Source organism: Rattus norvegicus, chromosome 2, assembly GCF_036323735.1.
Source record: "Rattus norvegicus strain BN/NHsdMcwi chromosome 2, GRCr8, whole genome shotgun sequence".
Taxonomy (NCBI): domain Eukaryota; kingdom Metazoa; phylum Chordata; class Mammalia; order Rodentia; family Muridae; genus Rattus; species Rattus norvegicus.
Window position 1 is genome coordinate 33,302,667 of NC_086020.1, and position 21,784 is coordinate 33,324,450.

Genomic DNA, 21,784 nt, shown 5'->3' on the forward strand with positions numbered 1-21,784 from the left:
TCATGGAAGGACTCTAGGGGAAGCCCTGTGCTGGTCTCTGGGCTCACAATAATAACTGGCACCTCCCTAACCAACAGTGCGGAACACCTGACTTTGTACATGCAAAAGCACATGCAGCTGGATTCCTGCTTCCAACTCATAACAGATAAATATTGGATTAAAGACACATGTATGAGCTAAAGCCATAGGACGATTACGAGAAAATGAGTAATATTCAGGACCTTGGACTTTATGGTGATGCATCTTTAGATACGTTTTAAAAAACAGTAGCAAAAAAATTAGATATTGGGCAATATTTGGCTAGTATCTTGACTGCCTTGAAAATTATTTAAAACCCAAATGACTGGGCACACCTGTGAGGGTTTTTTCCCTAATTAAAACTTTGAATTGGGAAGATCAACATCTACTATGGGCCTTTGAGGTGGGAAGATCCACCTTTACTCTGGACCATACATTCTCTGGCAAGCTGTATAAAGGACACGAGAGAAGGAAACTCTCTTTCTCTCTCTCGCCCTGCTTGCTCTCCCTCTCACTAGCAAATCTATTCCCACACTGGCACTAGAGCATGCTTCTTCCAGCCTCATAGATTGAATACCCACTGGATTCATAGACTGTCTGTTGTTTGACAGCTATTCTTGGACTAGTGGGACCACAGCCTGTAAACCATTCTAAGAAATTCCCTTTCTTTTTATATATAGCTTCATTCTGTAAATTCTCTACAAGTTCCTCTATCACAGACCCTGACTATTAAAGACCTTATCAAAATTAACAATTGTTCATGCATCAAAACACACACAAAGAGATGAAATGGCAATCTACGGAATGGGAGGAAGTGTTTTTGAAACAACGTGACTGATAAAGGTTGATATAGATTTATTTTTGTCAGTCTGCAATGGAATCCAGAGTCTTACACATGGTAGCCAAATACTCTGCCTATAACATACAGGTTTAAAGCCACCATACACAAAGACCTCCTAGAATAGAACACCAATGATTTGGTTTTATTCTGTTTGAGACAGTTTTGCTCCATAACCTTGCCTAGCACAGACTCATTATATACCCCAAGCTGGTCTCAAAGTCAGAACAGCACTCTTCCCTAAGTCCCTGGACTCCTGAGAGTGCAGAGATGAACTCCCATAGCTTGACATAAAGTTTAATGACAAGAATTCAAGAGCACTTCGTACACAGACACATGAAGACTCTCAGTCAGGAGGAGAATGGAAATCTGAACTACAGGAGAGAAGACTGACTTACTAGACCATGTCCCAGACAAGTGAAGCATAAGCAAAATGGTAGAGATGTGCAAAAACTGGACACTTGCACATTGCAAGTGGGAAAGTAAATGAGAGAGCACCCTGAGTGCAGATGGTTCCCCAGCATCATCTACATGTAGTCTACCATTTACCACCAGCAAGCAATCCAAACACCCTTATAAGGGTCTTGAAAGATTAAATACTGGTGGTGATGTTTTCCTAGTGTTGTTTGAGTTATTAGAAACCCATTCTATGATCCAGGGCCTTTCACTGGTCCAAAAGAATGAAAGTGTTTCGATCTCTCCCATCTCAAGGTTTCCTTCATCTAAGTTGAGAATGAGAAAACAGTGTCAAGCAGAATGGTTATGGGAGTATACTCAGGGATACCTGGAATCTGGTTTGTCTCTGAGACCTCAAGAGACTGCAGGGCAGGCAGGGTGAGAAGCAGCTCCTGTTCTGCTCTGCTGAGCTCCAGCCTGGACATGGAGCACTTGGTGACAGAGGTCTTATTCAGCTCCAGAGCTGGGCGGATGCTTTCAAGAAAGCCACTGCTGTTGAATAACTGGAACTCAATGCTCTGTGAGGCTGAGAAGACTTCCATTAGGACATGGAGCAGAGCCTGGTCTGCCGGACCCATGTTGTTCACTCCAACTTCCAGCCTAGGGATCTTGTAAGGCTTGGGGGACAGTTTCCAGTACCCTTCACTGATGTCTGGTAGGACCCTGGGCCAGATATTTTGATAGTGCTTTATGATCTTCTCATCTTCAGCAAAATTTCTCTTCCATTCACTTATGTGCTCGAAGGCAGATGTGTACTCCTTATCTATAGCTGGTGGCTGTAAGTTTTCAAAATATGTCTTGAATGAATAATCCACATGAGATGAGATTTCATTTCCATTTATAGAAACCTTTAAACTCCCCAACAGTAACAGGCTTTCTGGGTGGTCCCAAAAGTACTGTGAATTCAGTACTCCCAAAGCCAGTGTCCTCCCTCGAAGGAACTGCAAAATAACTGGAGAGCATGCAGCAACTGTGCTGCTTTGATAAGCAAAGTTTAGGGCAATGTTCAGTAAACGTTCTGAAAGGAGTGAAGAGAAAGATTCAGGAGAATTTAGCCACAACCCTCTAAGAAAATGCAACCACAGAAAAGTTTCTGGGTGGAGCTTCATGTAATCCTCATTTTCAGACATGTTCTCCAGGGACTCTTTCTCATCCACCAACTGAAGCAAATGAGATACAACTTTTGGCCCTGCCTTTGAGGAACAGTGGTCGGAGACATACTTCAAAAATATGCCATAGGAGTTTATAGCCTTCAGAGGTGAGTTAATTTGTCTCAAATAATACAGTCCCAGATCTTGGTCTTCTTGACTATCTGACCCCAGGAGTTCTGAGAGCCTCATGGCAGCCAGAAACTCTTGGAACAGAGGACTTAAAAACCGGTAGACTGGTCTCAGCCTCTGGGCGGTGAATTTGCTCATCAAGCAGGTGCTGAGCTCTTCGTCTTCATCAACTCCTGCCTCTATGAGGTCATCACTACTGAACTCAAAGCTCGATGAGAAAAGCCCTGTCAAGGCCAGATGCCCACAGGAGGACACGGTGGCCTGGAGAGGCCCGGCTGTAGCTTTGTGCTTTAAGAACAGGTATTGCATGTAGGACTTGAAAATGGTCACATCCTGAAAGGGCTGGTCAGATGGATTTTGAAACCAGTCAGTGCATACTGCTGCCACAAAGAGGGGGGTTTTGTGAACTCCCTGTAAGTCCTCATTCCTTCCAAAATAAACCATAAACTCTAACAGACGTGTTGTATTATGGGAGAAAAACTTACGTAATACAGAGATAGTATTATAGAAGGGAAACTCTTTGATCTGTAGAACTGTCTCTAGATATGGGCGGATGTCCCTGACCCTGTTGGTATGGACGGCCATCAGTAAGCAGGTCCGTGACAAGTAGTTTTTGGTAATCAGTGTGTCTAGGGCTTGGGGGAGGGAGTCCATCCCACTGTAGTCATCCAACAGGAACAGGACCTGGTGTTGTAAGTGCTGGATGCCGCTGCTCAGGCTCACTTCACTGATGCATCCTCCTGCCTCTAGGAGCTGGGCACAGATGATGTCGGCCAGTCCCTGGTCTGCTCTGATGGAACGAAGGGAGAGGTAGAAGACCAGCTGGAACCTGTTCAACAGGGGACAGCATCCTGATGCCCAGAGGAAAGCTATCCTCTTCAGGAAGGTGGTCTTCCCACTGCCAGCTTCCCCCTCCACACACATGACAGAGCTAAGATTGGCGAAGACCTCGGGGATTGTCAGGGCCACTTGCACTGGCCGGCTGACGTGCTTTGAAATGAGGAACACCTCGCAGCCGAGCAAGTGGTCAGTGCCGAGGCTGGAATACGCCTCGGGCAGGTTCATGTGGCGGAAACTGGCTTTGGTGTAGGTGCCTCTCAGCTGCTCACTCAGACTCCTGGCCTCTTGACACCACTGGGCTTCACTCTGACCCAAGCCTGTGGAGGGAAGAGAGGTACAGGTAGGTATACTTCAAATCTGTCTTATGGCTTTGCTTGTCAGCTAAGGGGACCCTCCTCCACATCACATGACACCTCCCAGACCTTTTCACAGTATCAGAATGATGTCCAAGCCTCCTCCTTGACCTGGGGAATTGGGCAGTATTCTTAAGAACACTCTGTCACCCTAGTCTCACTTCTAAGCTCTCAGGAGGCCTGCTTGCTGTGTGGTGCCTTTAATGCTGGCTGGTCTGGGTGTGACACAGGGACTCTGTTATTCATCCTGCATTCACTCTCAGCAAGTCCCAGGAATGATCACTCCCTATCCACAGTTCCCTTCATCTGAGCTCTCTCCTCTCTAGAGGTTCCCTGGACAACCACAAATACATTTTCCTTTCAAATCCTGTGTACAAATACCCATAATCCCATGCTACTTTCCAGTTCTTACCTGCCACAGAAGAATGCACTGCTACTGGATCCTCATGGTTGCTTTCACTTGTGGTTTCCTTTGAAAGATAAACCCTTTAGTACATCAAAACTTGGTTTTAAATCAAGACTGGGTATTATGTTATCACTGAGAACCAACATCTCCTAAAAACAGCCTGCACTCAATGCCGATTGAAGGGAGAGTGCTCCACACCTTAAAGAGTAAATCTCATACATCTGCAAGAGTGTATTCCTAGACGGTACATGCATGGTGTCTGTATCCTCTCTATAGGAAGCACTATGTGGGTATAGAACAAGAATAATCCTAAAGGACCATTAAGCACTGTCTCCACCCTTAGACATTAGTTAAATCTCCTAACATGCTTAAGTCAGACATGCAAATGGATGCAGAAGCATTATTACACAAACTTTTTGAAAGAAAGTAGCACGTAGTGTAGGCTGGCCTGGAATTCCTTATGTAGCCAAGGATAATACTTCATCCTCCTTTCTCCATTTCCCAACTGGAATGAACCACCACATGTGCCTGGCTTCAGTGTCTTCTCTTTTTCTTTTATGGGACTCCAAACATCTAAGCATACATAGTTTTATTCAGCATGGAAGGTCTTGTGTCTATTCGGGGAATGTCTAGTGGTGGAGCATCATCCCGTACACTTACAATGTCAAGTCCACATTTGAAAGAAAGCTGGTATCTAAAATCTATAAACAACTCAGGAAACTAAACGTCAACAAACCACATCAATCAATTTAAAAAGGGAGTACAGAGAAATCTCTAAAGGCCTAGAAGCACTTAAGAAAACGTTCAACATCCTTAACTATCAGGGAAATGCAAATCAAAACAACTCGGAGATTCCACCTCCTGAAATCAAACAACAGCTCATGCTGGTGAGGATATGGAAAAGAGGGGACATTTCTCCTTACTGGTATAAATGTAAGCTTGTACAGTCACCTGGAAAATCAATTTGGCAGTTTCTCAGAAAATTAGAAATAGATCTACCTCAAGACACAGCTATCCACTCCCAGGCATATAACCAAAGGATTCCCCACCCTATCATAAGAACAGCTGATCAATCATGTTCAAAGCAGCTTTATTCATAATAACCAGAAACTGCAAATAACCTACATGTCCCCAGTGAAAGAATAGATAAAGAAAATGCGGTATGTTTACACAATGGAATACTGCTCAGCTATTAAAAACAAAGATGTGAAGAAACTTGCAGGCAAATGGGTGGAACTAGGAAAAAACCATCCTGAGTGAAGTAACCTAGACCCAGATGGACAACCGTGCTATGTACTGTTATAAGCTGATATTACCCATAAAGAAAAGGGTAGCTATTCTACAGTCCACAGATCCACAGAAGCTAAATATCAAGGAGGACTCAAGTGGGGTCATGTGAATAACACCGAGGAGGGAAAACAGAATGAACACTGTAGGCCAATGGGGATGGGGAAGGATCAGGTCAGGGAAAGACTGAGGAAGACAGCACTCTAGAGACAATGGAATTAAAGAGGGGGGCATCTCTGGGACAAGATAGAAACCTAGGGAAACAGAAACTCCCAAGACTCTATGAGAATGACCTAGCAAAGACTGCTAGTAGTAGGAGATATGGATCCTGAACTGTTCTTCTCTGGGAACCAGGCAAGATTTCCAATGGAGAGATGGGACACATAACCATCCACAAAACATCTGACCTAAAATTTGCGCTGCCTACACGATGTGCAAGGGTAAAAATGAAGCAGAAATTGAGGGAGTGGCTAAACAATAACTGGTCCAACTTGAGAGCCATGCCCATATTTTCCCCTGTTCTCTGGAATGAGATCCAGCACACCTATCCTTATGACAATATGAGGTGACTGTGTCACCAGTGAATTGGTAGATTGTATTACGAGAAACCTGCAGTGCTTAGAATGTCATCTGAGTTCCTGACTTTGCTTCCCGGTTGCTTTCCTTAAAGATGTACACATGCAGACCAGGGATGTGGCTCAGTCATAGAGCCCTTTCCTAGCATGCACAAGACCTTGGGTTTGAGCTCCTTGACTGCAGTAAAGAACAGAAACAAATAGGAATGGCGGCACACACTCATAATCCCAGCAATTGGAAGGTTGAAGCAGGAGGATAACAAATTCCCAGAGAGTCTGGAATTTGAGCGTAGCAAGTTCAAAGTCAGCCTGAGCTACACAGTGAGAACCTGTCCTAATCGAAATGAAGCTTGCCTTGCCCATCTCAAAAGAAGTAAGAAGTCAAGCCCACTGCCCTCCAGAGATTGCAGATGGGGTCCAGGTAGCCTGGATCTTGATCAGGAATGAGGCTGAAGGAATTTCACCAACAGAATTCGTACAGGAGAAGGGGTGGAGTGTATGTTTCATGGAGCTCTCATTCACTGTGAAGCCCCTGTCTGCACACAACACTTGAGAGTGCTTCTTAGATACTTGTAGAATTTCCTTAAGCATGATACATTTACAGATGGCAAGTGCTGTTCACAACAGTGTCTGACCACATGGTTATGTGCTGCTGAGTTAGAAGTGAGGAGTGTTCATTACCATGGCTTCTGGACATGCACAGTGGCTCTGAAGGGCTGGAATCACTTCTGCAGAGGACTTCAGGGTTTGAAGAAATACACAGCTATGCAGAGGAGAGAAAAGTCATAAAGTGGTTCTGTGCAGTTATGTGTTTTCATTAGCTCTTTAGAAAACATGAAGATTCAGGCTAAGAATGAAGTAGAAAGCTGACATTTGCAGTGATTCTGTCAGTGTTGTGCTGTGTGAACATTCAGTCTGTGGCTTTCAATAACGTAACAATGTGGTTTGTAAACTATTGGTAAGGATACTTGGGGAATGTGTTGGGGTGAGAACAGAGTTACTGTCTGCCCATGATCCAGCTAAGATGAGCTGAAAGGATAAAAATAGCAACCAACACTTGGGAGCAGAGACAAGGAGATCACTAGGGTGAAGTGGAAACTTCTGGTTTGTTCGGAAAGTCAGTTAATGTCAAATGATGCTTTGCTGGGCACACCGGTGAAAGGCTGTCTTGCTAAAGCCAACATGTGAAAGAATGTTTACCTGGAGCAGGCAGAGGTGAAGGGATGTTTGGATATTGCAAACATGTGAAGTAACATGTGATGGAGGAGTATAAATATGGCCCCACAAACGGGTGAGGGACATTGAGCTTTGGTTTGGTTTGCTCTGTCTCTCAATTCTTTGCTAGCCATAGGCATGTATTGGTTCACCTTACATAGTGATGTTGAATTCCATTAGTGATGATGTCAGAGAGAAACTTGCCAAAGAACTGCTCCTGCAGCAACTTGTCACTTCCATAGCCTCGCCTCATAGGCCCTTTATTGTTATTGTCTTTTAGACCAGATGTGTAAACACATTAGTGACTCACAACAACATGCTGGTTTGAAATTAAAACAAAACTCCATTAATAGATTGTAGACCAAGTTTTAAATACAACTAGATTGCCTCCCAATTTATAATCCCAGGGATTAAGAAAAAGGCCTCTGCATTATCACCACTTTCCTACATACTACTTCCAAATAAAGAGAAAAAGGGGTGGGGGAAACGTGGAAAAATGGCTCAGCAGACGAACACTTAGTGCTCCTGAAGAGGAATGAGGCTTGGTTCTCAACATCCTTATCAAACAGCTCACAACCTCCTGCAACTCCAGTGCTAGGGGATCTAATGCCCTCCTTCTGACCTCTGTGGACACAAGGCATGCAAATAGTGCACACATTTACATGCAGAACAAACACTCATGCACATAAAATCAAATACTTGAAAAAGTAAGTAAAAGGAAATAAACAAAGTGACCATGGTTGTCAATCATTTTCTACCTTCAAGATTAGAAGGAAATATTCCATTTATTTAGTTATATATGTATGTGCTATGTGGCCCTGGGCTAGTCTGAAACATGTGATTTAGAAGAAAAGGAACCAAGGGAATCTAGAGGCAGATAAGAGAGGGTAATGGGAGGATGGTGGTGAACATGATTATAATAGGTTGTGATATATGCACATATGTCATATTATATACATACATTGTGATGGTTTGTATATGTTTGGCTCAGAGAGTGACACTATTAGGAGTGTGCCCTTGTTGGAAAAGGCTTTAAGATCCCTGTCCCAGCTGCCTGGAAGCCAGCCTTCTCCTAGCTGCCTTCAGAACAAGAGGTAAAACTCTCAGCTCCTCCTGCACCATGCCTGCCTGAACACTGCCATGTTCCCACCTTGATGTTAACGGACTGAACTTCTGAACCTAGAAGCCAGTCCTAAATGGCCTTTATAATAGTTGTCTTGGTCATGGTGTCTGTTCACAGCAGTAAAACCCTAACACACACACACACACACACACACACACACACACACACACGTAAAAGTCATGTACAAGCGCTTACCTAGGAAGCGCAAGGCCCTGGGTTCGAAAAAAAGAACCAAAAAAAAAAAAAAGTCATGTACATATATGAAAATGTCATTACTATATGAAATAAATATACATTAATCAGATATTTTTAAAAGAATAGTTTTCATCATTTGGAATATTATTACTATTCTACCTCAAGACCAGATAATTATTTAAAACTTTAATTTTAAGTTTCAGTAATTGGACTTCATCCACTTCCAGCAAGTTTCTCTCTGACATCACCACTAATGGAATTCAACAATGCTACATAAGGTGAACCAATACATGCCTATGGCTAGCAAAGAATTGAGAGACAGAGCAAACTAAACCAAAGCTCAATGTCCCTCACCCGTTTGTGGGGCCATATTTATACTCCTTTATCACACGTTATTTGCATGTTTGCAATATCCAAACATCCCTTCACCTCTGCCTGCTCCAGGTAAACATTCTTTCACATGTTGGCTTTAGCAAGACAGCCTTTCACCGGTGTGCCCAGCAAAGCATCATTTTAGGTAAGCGTTGGACGCACACAGAACACAACTGTAGAGCTCAACAGAGACTGTAAACACCAAGTTGCAGACTTTCATGCCTTCTAAGGGAAACCATGGCAAAAGACTCTTGTTCCTCAATTACAAGTGCTGGGCTTTAAAATACATTCATTTGGGGATGGTTCACATTAAAGCATTTAATATAAAAGAAAACTGGATTTCTTCCTTCATGTTTCAGAAGGCTAGGATTCCATGTGTAGACTGCTGAGGCCAGAAATACCCACTTTTCAAACCACATGCAGTGATATTATCTTTGAAGATTCTAATTACTAAGTAAAAACAACAAATTTCATTCTGCAGCTGAACACTTGTGTGTGGAAGAGAAATGAAAATAACCTTGAAGATGGGCAGAAAAGGGGGAGAGAGTAACTCAATTGTAAGGGATTGCCTAGAGTGCTCAAATCAATGCTTTTGTTCCCAGTACTGGAAAAGGAAAATCATTTGGGATATCTCAGACAGCAGAAATAGAAAACACTAAAGGATTCCAGAAGGCGGAGAAGAGGAAGACTAGTTTGTAATAAAACAGAATCAGAAAGGCATGGAATTTCCAGATATGGTAGTAGCCCTCTGCAATGCCAGCACTTGGGTGGCTGAGGCAGGATGGTCATGGGTTCAAGTCCTACCTGGGCAGGATAGCATTTCTGTGATAGTCTGGGACATAGAGAGACCCTGTCTTTAAAAGACTGTATATTGACCCAACCCAAACTAAGATGTAACTATGAAGAGAAAAAAGCTGGACAGGGAAGGTGTCATGGGAGACAAGGGATGAAGACATAATGTTGTGTCCTTCCTGAAGAAAAGGTCATCCAGAGACTGCCCCACCTGGGGATCCATCCCATATGCAGCCATCAAACCCAGTCACTATTGCTGAAATATTTGCTGACAGGAGCCTGATATATGTGTCTCCTGAGAGGTTCTGCCAGAGCCCTACTGATACAGATGGATGGTTGCAGCTAACCATTGAACTGAACAAAAGGACCCCAATGGAGGAGTTAGAGAAAAGACTGAAGGAGCTGAAGGGTTTGCATCCTCATAGAAAGAACAACAATATCCACCAACAAGACCCCACCAGAGCTCCCAGGGACTAAACCACCAACCAGTGAGTACACATGGAGGGACCCATGACTCCAGCCACAGAGGATGTCATGTCCAGCATCAATAGGAGAAAAAGCCCTTGGTCCCGTGAAGACTTGTTTTCCCATTGTAGGGTGATGTCAGGGTGTTAAGGTTGGAGTGGGTGGGTGGAAGTGGGAGCGTCCTCATAGAAGCAGCGGGAGGGGGTATGGGAGAGGGGGAAAGTGAATAATATTTGAAATGTAAATACATAAAATATTCAAGAAAATTAAATTTAAAAAAATTTATCCTTCACCGCAGAAGCAGTAGAGTGGGCAGAAACCACACACAGGTAAGACATGGACAGTGAGGAAATAACAGTAGAAGCACTACACAGTCAGGAGAAGTCATTTTGCTCACTTGGGAAAAAACTTGGTGTGATCTTCTATTGGGTCATCACCTTCCTTCCAATTCTCCATGCATCCTCCACAGGAGAAACACTGGACGATGTCCTTTTTGCCTAGAAAAGGAATGGGATCAGTTCTACAGCACATACACCTGTTCACCAACTCACAAGACAACTCCAGATGTTCAGATTTACTGGGCATCACAGATACAGGCAACCAACAGGCAATTGCTTAATGAGTAAATCAGAAAGAATGTACTCATTGCCAGGGATGGAATAAATGAACAAATTTAGGAGACGCTCTGCAAGATGGATTATAAAGAATCACCTCTCCTCACATTATTGTCAGGTATATTTAACTTGAAATAAGAACACATCATCGGGGTTGGGGATTTAGCTCAGTGGTAGAGCGCTTGCCTATCAAGCACAAGGCCCTGGGTTCGGTCCTCAGCTCAAAAAAAAAGAAAAAAAACAGAACACATCATCTATGAGACAGACTTGAGGGAGACTGGCAAGAGGAGTCATTCGTTAAGACCATGTGGTAAAAAGATCATCTGTGCCAGTGGAATATGTCTGTTGGATGAAGTGGATGCAGAATCCCCAGGTTCAGAGGCTGAACACTAGGGAGCTTTGGGAAACTGAAGGTCTTATGGGCCCCAAAGAGATCTATGTCAAATGGTGAAGAAAACAGAAATATGTACGAGGATTTGAATGTTTGGTCCACACTAAATACTGATACTAAAGAGATGCTCAGCATGAGAGCAGTGGCTGCTCTTGCAAAGGAGTCCAGTTTGGTTCCAGCACCCCCATGATGGCTCAAAGACAATTGCAACCCCAGTCCCAGGATCCAGCACCCTGTCTGAACTCTGAGGACATCATGCAGGCATGAGGCATGTGTACTTACATGCAGGCAAGCTCATGTGAGTGCGCGCACGCACTCACACAAACACACACACACACACACACACACACACACACACACACACACACACACACATAAAGAAGGAAACCTGACTCACCTGTGTAGAAAAGACCTGCTTTGACCAGAGCTTCAACAGCCACAGATGATTCATGGGGCCAGTCCTTAAACGTGTCCATTCTTAGTCCTTCATTAGCAAAGACACTGTCATTGCTGTAAGCTTGGGAAAAAGGATGCAGGTGAGCTTAAAGTTTAAGTTAGTTTTGTGTGTGTGTGTGCGTGTGTGTGTGTGTGTGTGTGTGTGTGTGTGTGTGTGTGTGTACACGCATGCGCATAAGTATTTTTTCGCACAGTCTAGAAACCTATGTTTTCTTTGAGGTTTGACCTCTATTAAGCCACATGGCCACAGGGAATAGGTTCTACAGTTTTCCTTAGTGCTCACAGGGTGTTCTCTGTTTGGAGCAGGCTGGCACTTCAGACTTTCTTTGGCTTCCTTCTTTACCTGATCTCTTCACCTATCTCAGAAATCTGTCTTAGGACTTAAAGTTCTGTGTGTTCATGTGTATGAAGGCATATGTGCATGTACATGTGCCTGTGGAAGTCGGTGGACACGCTTCGCTCTTTTCCCTTTTTGGTAGGGAGGGTGTCTCACTTCCCAGGCTAGGTTGTCAAACCCCAGGATCCATGTCTCTGCCTCCACAGACTGGGATCACAAATATACAACAATGACACCCACCTTTTGTCACGTGGATTCTGGAGACACGATACAAAGCATTGTGTTTGCAAGGAAAGCACTCTGCACTCATTGCCCCATTGCTGACCCTTAGAGTTCCTAATATGCTCAACGCACTCAGTCAGTCTCTGCCCAGGATTCCTGCCTTGACTTGATTCTTTAATAATGACAAGCACATGCTGGGTAACACTGTAGAGTCTGCCAGTATTGCTATGGTAACATTCATGAGTATCCTGAATAAACAATCCTATGTCTACAATATCACTCTTCTTGTAGACACTTACGTCTGTGGCCAAAGAAACAGCTTTGCCTTCCACAGACCTGGAGAACAAGCACTAGATGCTTCTCCTTTTTCCCTTTGTGTTTCTTATTTTAGCAAGGTACTGGAAAATGGTGGTCCCAGCCAGAAGGATGCAATCTGTGTGTAAGAGTGTATGTATGTGTGTATGCACACACATGCATGTGCTCAAGTATGTATATATGTGTGAGTGTTTTGTCTATACATATGTATGTGTACCATATGTGTGCCTAGGGCCCCAGATGGCGAGAGAGGGGGTCAGATCCACTAGAGATGGAGTTGCGGATTATTGTAAGCTGCTACTATGTAGACATGTTGAAAGGAACTTAAGTCCTCTGCATGAACAACTGATGCTCTTAACATGAGAGACGTCCCTTCAACCCCAAGTTTATTGGGGGTGGGGGCCATGATGATTTGCTAGGTAATAAGCTATCCTCAACCTGTGATATTTCTGCCTCAGCTTCCTCAGTGCTGGGATTACAGGCATGGACACTGGAACTGGCACTAACCTCATGCAGCCTATACTGGCCTCTAACCCAATATCATAGTCCAATCTGGCCATAAGCGCCTCCTTCCAAGAGCAGCAATTACAGGGATGAACAATCCTACCCAGTCAACCACAGACTACTTACTGTAATATGATCACTTTCTTCCTGTCCACTCTCCCTTGTCCCCAGGTCCCTGACTCTGCTCAGCCTGAACTAGGAGCCTGTCCTACTTGCTATGTAGTTGCTCTACTGACCTAAATTCCTAACACTAAGGTTTTGTTTTCCATGGGTGCTGGGATGGGACCAGAGGACCAGGCCTATTCTAAGCAAACAAGTAATGTCCTCAGATCTGTCACCTCATTTGGTTGTGAACATCCCCCAATTTCTTAACAATGCACTAAGCCATTTGAGGATGCTTTGGGGGTTGGGGATGTAGGTCAATGGGTAGTTTGCTCTCCTAATAGCCTTGGTTCCATCCCCAGCACCTGAGAAGCTCCACTTCAACACTCAGCAGGAGGGCCACAAATTCAAGGCTCGTTTGAATTTGAGGCCAACCTGGGATAGGAGAGACCCTAAAAACTGCTTCCAAAACATTTTATCCAAAAGTTTAGTTGTTTTAAAGGGAGCATCCATTGCAGCAGCAACACTACATAGTTATGCTTACCTGCACTAAAAACTAAGTAAGCCACTTCAATGAAGGGCTCCATGATACAGAAGTTTGCCACTAAACCTAATAACATCTTAATTAATGCCATCATGGTAGAAGGAGAGAACCAACTCCTATAAGTTGTCCTCTGACTTCTGCACCTTCACACGTGGGACCCATGGACATACATAGACTTGAATAAGTAAATGAGTCTGTATTTTCTTAATTTACCTTTATAAATTGCATTATTTTGGTCTACTTGTTTGACTGTACCACATGTGTGCGGTGGCCACAGAAATCAGAGAAAGACACTGGATCCTCTGAAACTAAACTTATGCTGTTGTGAATTGCCAGAGGACGCTGGAAACCGAACCTGAGTCCTTTGCAAGAGTAGCAAGTGCATTAAACACTGAACCATCTGTCCTGCTCATAAAGTAACAACAAAAAGAAAACAAAGTCACTCCATAACAGGGAAATCATTTATCAAGATAAGTTTTAAAGAAAGTTGATGAGGGATGGAGAGATGGCTCAGTGGTTAAGAGCACTGACTACTTTTCCAGAGTACCTGAGTTCAGTTCCCAGCAACCGCATCATAAATACCACAGTTCGTAAATACCTGTTACTCCACCTCCAAGGGACCTGATGCCGTTGTCTGGCTCCCAAAAACACACATTTGTACATGTGGTGCACACACACACACACACACACACACACACACACACACACACACAGAGAGAGAGAGAGAGACAGAGACAGAGACAGAGACAGAGACAGAGACAGAGACAGAGAAAAAACAAAAAGAAACAGAGAAACAAAGTGTTTGGAATGTGTCTAAGGTTTTACCTGATACCACAGGTAATTCTCTTCTCACCCAGGAATTCACAAAATGTTCTCCCTGAGGAAAGAAATTTGGTTACCAACTGATTAATGTATAAATTATGCATCCATCTGTGAGCTGCAAATGAAGAACTTCCCCCACTGAAGCAAAGTTTCATTAGAGCAGCCGAATGTGGGCAAAGCAGTCGTTTTTCATTCTGGTTTGATTTTTATTGATTTGGGGAATGTTTATGCAGTTCCAAACACCAGTGAAATGGAAACTTTCTCAGGACCACTCTTACCAGACAGCTCAACAACAGAACTGCAGTCACACACAGATGTATGTGACTCATGAGGAACTGAGACTTAGGAAAGGGCTCACCTCAGAAGGGCCTCTCCAGTTGAGCAACTCTCCCTCTGAGAGAACTCCCCCAGACTTTCAGCCCATGCTGTCTGAGTCAGTCAGCCAGTACAGTCTCCCTTGGCTTTAGTTTAGGTGGATTTTCCCACTGCCCAACACTCATTGGTTTCAGTCTAAATACCCAGCTGCAGGAGGCAGCTCTGAGTGCCCTGCCTCTGCCAGGTACCACAGAGGACTGAGTCTGTCACCCACGTGGAGGCAGCAGACGGATGCTAGGGAGTGGCCTCAGGCAGAGGAAAGGAAGGAGGCAGAAGCCACCCACAGCCAGCCTGGAAAGCCAAGTCTAAGCGGCTCCAGCTTAGCAAGGCAGCAGGATTTCTGTTTTCCTCTTTGCAGACAAGAGGCAGGAGAATGAGAAGAGAAAGGGAGAAAGGCACAGAATCCATCAGAAAACAAAACAGAAACCCTCTCCCTGACAGTTCGGATATTGCTTGGTAAAGAACACTATTGAAAAAGTTGGCTGATGTCAATTACCGCTACATGAAGAAATCCCGTGTAGCTTTGAATATACTGGTTAATTTCCTCTGTGGATTTCTTACTTTGAAGAAATTCACATCTGTAATTAAAAATATAATTAAAATATAGTCCTATAAACAGAAATGTTCTACACTGCAATGAACATTTGATAAAACTTATTGAACTGATGTACTTTATATATCAGTAAAACTGTCAAAAAAAAAAAAAACTTTCCCCATAGACACAAAACCTGAGCAGGTCCCAACCCGATGGAGCCCTAGTGAGAGGGGGAAGTGGACACAGTGCCCCACCCTCACCCAGAGCTATTTGCAAGCTACCGGTAGAGGGGAGACCGGTCCCTCAGCAGCGTGTTCCCAGGTGTAAAGCGCACTCCAGTGCAGGCCCCATAGTTGGCCAACACAAAACAAACCCCACACTACTTTCGTAGGCATTGTTCTTTTTCTTTCTTCTTCTTTTCCTTTTTTTACTGTCCTTTTGATTGTTTAGATTTTTGGGTGTCTTCGTAGAGGAGGGTGTTGAAAGAGAAAGAGAAAGAACATGAAGTTTGCTGTGTAGGAAGTGGGGAAACGTGATCAACATTATTGTATTAAAAGTTAAAAACGCACCTAAGTCACGAGAACTGCAAGTGTTCTGATAGAATTATCTATTTATATTAATGATCACACACAGCTATTTACAATTGAATCTTCAGGTTACTTTTGTTGTATTTTACCCGTGTTGTCCAGCTAATCATAAACGCCTGGGCTAAAGCAATCTTCCTACGCCAGTCTCAGGAGCACTATAAGCCTACCATTGCCCTCCACTGTCGGTTTTCTTAACCCACAAGTGCAAAGCAAGCAGTCAGAGAGACTGATACAGGCTAGATGGACTGGGGAATATTCTGCCTTTCTGATTCAGCTGGTGTGGGCTAAGCCAAGTATCCACAATCAAGGACAGAAAATGGATCAATGGAAAAATCAGTTGTACCATAAGTCTCCTATGAAGCAAAAACATCATGAAAATCTTAAAGAAGCATATTAATCTATTGATTTTGATTTTTTATGAAGTTCAATATCATCTGGAAAGGCATTCCTTTTCCATAAGAATAAAGCTACTTTTTAAAAAGACTTATTTACTTTATGTATGTGAGCACACTGTAGCTATCCTCAGAAACACCAGAAGAGGGCATCAGATCCCATTACAGATGGTTGTGAGCCACCATGTGGTTGCTGGGAATTGAACTCAGAACCTCTGGAAGAGCAGTCAGTGCTCTTAACCGCTGAGCCATCGCTCCAGTCCATGAAGGTACTTTTAGCATTCCTCTAACTGACACTAATGTTTCTTTCTAATGGTGTGGTAAGGGACTGAGAACTGTTTTGTCAATGGAAAGGAAACCAGCCTTGCCCTTTCATATTCTCATGAGACGATGAACTCCATTACATGACTCAAATATCCTCAAGGGCTTCCATTCAGTGTCTGTGGCACCCAGTGATTGTGGCTACATTTTTCATATATTTCCATGCATTGTTCTATGCCTGACTGTCACCCCTGTAGGACATAGCACATCGGGTGAACTACAGTGAGTTGGGGTTATAAATCCTTTTTAGAAATATTATAATGAACTAATCTGCTTTAAAATCGTTACAATACTGTTTTTCCTTTTGAGATAGGATTCCACCTGGCACAGGCTCTCCTTAGGCTCTTTAAATAGCAAAAATACAAACTTCAATTTGCGACCCCCTTGCCTCCACCTGGACAGACCTGGGATTACAGGCACATGCCATCACTCCCATCTCAACAGTACTTTCTTAAATTGTGCTGTGCGTTTAGTTTAATGCTTGTGTTGTTATTGGTTCTCAAATTGCATGAGAATCCCACATGTGAGGCGCTGAGGGTCCCTGTCTCCAGCTGGGTGTGATTGGTGACTAAAGTTGCCAGTGGCCAATGGCTGGGCAGGGAGTCAGAGGCAGGACTCTAGAATTCCAGGACAAGGGGACTGGAGAAGAAGCAGTGTCACTATGCCCACATTCTGGCATATAAGCCACATCCCCATCCCCTCCACACACACTAAAATGTATTTTACAAAGCATTAAGAGATGGAGGGAAGTGAGCATTCAAGTGCTGATTCAGACACTTGACTCTGAGAGAGATAATGTGGTTCAGCTTGTTTGGAAAGTCTCATACGCTGTAACAGTGATCAATTCTCTGTGTGGCTGAAGTAGCCAGCTTATTGTCATTCCGTGGGGAATTAGCCAGAGTCGAGGGCATATTCCTGACCAGGTGCTGGCAAGTGCGTACTATACTGCTCCTTTCCTTTTCGGGAATCATTCCATAGTGAAAGCTTGAAGAACAGGGAAAGAAATAAATCTTTATTTGGCAGAAACAAAGAAATTACAAAACCAGCACTAAACCAATCACTAAAAATAATTACAATATGCTTTTTCTCAGCAGAAATGTACATTAACAAAAACCTTGACTCTCTGAAACAAAACGTATTTTCTCTTGTGGCACGAGGATGTGGGTGACCTAGGACTTACCTGGTCCTCTTGCCTTTTAGCAGAGGGTGGCTTTGAATACCTGATTCTCCAGTGTCCACTTTCCTAATGCTGGGAGTACAGGTGTGTGCCAATGCATTCAGCAAGCATTTTCACTTACTGCATACTCAGCAGGATGTGACACTACTTGTAATGCCTTAAACGTTCTTGCTTTCTTTCATTTATACACCATTTCCAGCCCTGCGCAGACTAATTCATTCATTACCTAGGGTAAGTCACAGAACTGCTTCTTGACATCTTAGTATTGGGGATAATAAGTAGATGGCTGAGTAGATACAATGCCTCAGCACAAGCATGTGGATTGGGAGTTTGAATCCCAGTATCTCCTTAAGGGTGGGGTATGGTCACACACTTATTTAACCCTAGGCCTGGGGTAGCAGAGACAGGCAGGTCCCAGGGCTCACTGGCCAGCTAGTCTAGCCAATCTATGAGTTCTGGTTCAGTGATCCCTGAGAGTGATAAGGAAGACATGATAGGTCAACCTGCAGCCCACATATGCATACGTGCATACACACACACAGACACAGACACAGACACACACACACACACACACATACACACACACACACACCAAACCGAAAATGAATTTAAAAATAAAAGAAAAATAGCTTTTAAAATAGAAGAAAACACTGAAGCTCCTGTGACTCAAACTTGTCACTTTAATTAGTTAAAAAGATCTGGGGTGATCCCATATTGGATAAGAGAAAGATGAGAACTCAAGGGAATATTCCTACAATGTAGCTCTTTTGCCTCTGGTTTTATTTTGCTTTGTAAAAACTAAAATAATTATCCACTTACTTGGGGAACCACTTGGCATGCTCCTTCCAGGGATCATCTCCTTCTTCCCAGTTTCCCAAGCATCCACCACAGGAGAAACACTGCACAGTGTCCCTTTTACCTACAGAGGCAGGAAAGCATATGACTGACCGGCAATAGCGCGACCTGTGTCTTGGAGCTGACTAGAATGTACCAGAACAAGACGCACTCCAGCCCAGCATGCCTGTTCTTTGTAGGTGCTGCAGAAGTGCTCTAGCACTGGGCTATACCCTCAGCTCACTGCTGCTACACTGAAGGTCTACATGTGAAGAAAAGTAACACTTGATACACAGGCAAACATATGTGTCTGTGTGTGTGTGTATGTTTACAGACAGATGTATAGCAAACCAATAAAGCTACACTAAACACATATTAAAGCAGAAGCAAAATTGTTGCACTTGAAATTTAATGAAATGCATCCTATGTTTAACATAGCACCTTCATCAGTGAGGGTTCACTAAAAAATATTACACACAAAATGAAACCTAAACTTTAAATACCACAGAAACACCTCACCAAACGGACTCCTCTTACCTGTGAAGACAAAGCCAGCAGCTGAGAGTACACGAGGTGATGTCCCATGGGCATAAAACGGCCAGTCCTCAAAGGACTCCAGTCTGGCCTCCTCCTCATGGTACCTTGCTCTGCCACCTCTCGGCAGCGTCTCTGGATTCTTCACCCGTATGTCGTACTTGCCAATGTTTCCAACATCTTTGCCCGAGAGGAACTCACATTGGGGTCGTAATTTCCTGTGGCTCTCTATGGGAACTTTCCTGAGGCTAGTACCAAAGAGGATTAAGCTACAGCAGAAGCACTGAACCCCATGTCTCACACCCGTGTAGTAAAACCCAGCAGCTGCCATCTCCTGTGGGGTCCACGATTTGAACGCATCATAGGTCACAAAAGTCTTCAGCCGTTTGGCTTCACTGCGCATCTGTGCATTAAAACCTTTCTTCATTTTCATCCGTTCTTTATTCTCTTCTTCTTCTTGGCTCTTTACCAGCTGAACTGCATCCACCCCGAGAAGAGCAGAGAGCTCAGGGAGACATTCACCATCAAACTCAGAAACTTGATCCTCAGAGGCCTCCCCATGCTCAGCCATTTTCTAAAGGGAAAGGAGAGCAGACAATGGTGATAGCCATGTTTTTACTACAAGAGCATGGATTTAGGGCCCAGGGTGTTGCTCAGTGGGTAGACACTTGCACCTCACCTCTGGACCCATGAGGTGAAAGAAGAGAACTGACTCCCACAAGTTGTCCTGACTTCTACATGGACATGGCGATACACACACACACACACACACACACACACACACACACACACACACACGCCCATGCCCCACACTACCAAGTAAAGGTAACAAAAGATTTAAATACACATCGTGTCCTCAGCTTTAATGAAGGCAGAAGATAGTAAAGAAATACCTAGACTGTGGAGATAGGAAGGAAGTTGTTTGAGAAATTATAAAACATCAGTTCTCACGTGCTTACTCACTCGAGAAACAATCGCTGTGTCTACTTGTGACTGCAGCAAGCAGAGTAGGCCATGAGGACCATCAATGAACAAGACAAATAGACCTGGTTCAATCCATAAAGGCTTTTTTGCTTGTTTGTTATTCTGAAATAGGGCCATGCTATCTCTGTATCCCCTGCTAGCCTAGGACTTGTGGTTGAGAGCAGAGGAGACTGTTTGACCTAGGACCCTATTTGGTTTCTCTCTTATACTAACCTACATATACGGCACACACCCCTGCTTCACATCCGCCCTGCACTGGGCTCCTTTCTTCTCTGAAGCACTCCTGGCAACATTCAAGTTTAGACAATCTCTAGTCAAGGGTAGCACCGATGCATGAGGAAGGAAGAACGGACAGGCTGATCTCACCTGAACTGGTTTGTGGCACATATGCAGGGTAGTCAAACTGAGTCCTCAAGTAGACACTTAAGGAAAGTCACTTATCGACCATTTTATCCATATGTGTAGTTAGGTATGGATGTGAGGAAAGTCAGATGCACTATGGGAAGAGCCATGCACAAGAACTAAAGGTTTGGTTAATTTTGCCTTCCACACAAAATAAAGAACCAGTGTCCCTACAAGTAACTGAAAGACCCCCTTCCAGAAAAGGGATTATACAAGCCTATCCCTAGGCCCTCAACCATAGAAATGACAGATGAATTTTAATACACAGGCCTGAAACTAAAATAAGCCTTATGAGAAAGTTCAAGAAGTTCATATGAGTCCCAAGCTTTGTGGGACAAGCTGACCCAGCATTGAGACAAAATAGCCCCGAAAAGAAAACAAAATGCAGAAACTAGACTAAAATATGGGCATTGCTCCATGGGCCACCTGGCAGGGAAGAAGAAACAGTCCCTGACCCCCCGGGAGACCTGACCACCATGTACTTTTTGCTAACTCATTGTTATGATTATAGCCAAAATAGGTAATGTACATGTATGTTTCATTTATTCCACCAATCACATCCCTGTAACCATGCATCTGCTTCTGTAAGCCTGCTTCTGCTCCCCAAAATACTATAAAAAGCCTACCCTGGTTCTGCTAGGCGCGCCAGTCTTCCGAATTGACTGGGACGCCCACAGATACCTGTGTTTCCTGATCAATAAAAATCCTCTTGCACATTGCAGCCTGTGGACTCGGACTGGTCATTGGGGCTTGAGGATCTCCCTCCTGAGGGAAGATTCTCGCTGAGAGTCTTTCAGTTGGGGGCTCGTCCGGGATCGGAGATCCTCTGCCTAGAGACCACCGACCACCCACCGGGAGGTAAGCTGGCCAGCATTTGTCTTGTCTTGTCTTGTTTTGCTTTGTGACTTGTTCTGTAAATGCTTAGTTACTTGGCTTGGGTCTAGACCGTTTGTATTTGGGCGGGCCAGAGAAGGAGCTGACGAGCTCAGACTTCTCCCCCGCAGCCCTGGAAGATGTTCCAAGGGTGTTTGGAGCCCGATTTGTCGGAGCTCAGTCCGTATCAGAAGGATACGTAGTTTTGGTGGAGGGTGAGGGATCCGGACCCTCAGTGCGTCCCTCCG

General features: G+C 44.0%; 1 protein-coding gene across 3 annotated transcripts in view; it reads right to left on the reverse strand.

Annotated features, from left to right (window-relative positions):
* Naip5 (NLR family, apoptosis inhibitory protein 5) overlaps window positions 1–21,784 on the reverse strand; it is a 53,023-nt gene that overhangs the window by 12,882 nt on the left and 18,357 nt on the right. The window contains exons 3-11 of one of the 3 annotated variants that reach the window (XM_226743.9): window positions 19,281–19,851; window positions 18,729–18,828; window positions 15,394–15,475; window positions 14,526–14,577; window positions 11,618–11,737; window positions 10,613–10,712; window positions 6,735–6,816; window positions 4,198–4,255; window positions 1,641–3,749 (exon numbers count right to left, since the gene is read on the reverse strand). In XM_226743.9, the coding sequence (XP_226743.4) occupies window positions 1,641–3,749; window positions 4,198–4,255; window positions 6,735–6,816; window positions 10,613–10,712; window positions 11,618–11,737; window positions 14,526–14,577; window positions 15,394–15,475; window positions 18,729–18,828; window positions 19,281–19,848 (3,271 nt within the window). In that variant the 5' untranslated portion in view covers window positions 19,849–19,851. Of the gene's footprint in view, window positions 1–1,640; window positions 3,750–4,197; window positions 4,256–6,734; window positions 6,817–10,612; window positions 10,713–11,617; window positions 11,738–14,525; window positions 14,578–15,393; window positions 15,476–18,728; window positions 18,829–19,280; window positions 19,852–21,784 lie in introns of those variants that run through there. The other 2 variants (XM_039103487.2, XM_039103486.2) reach the window with 2 other exon arrangements.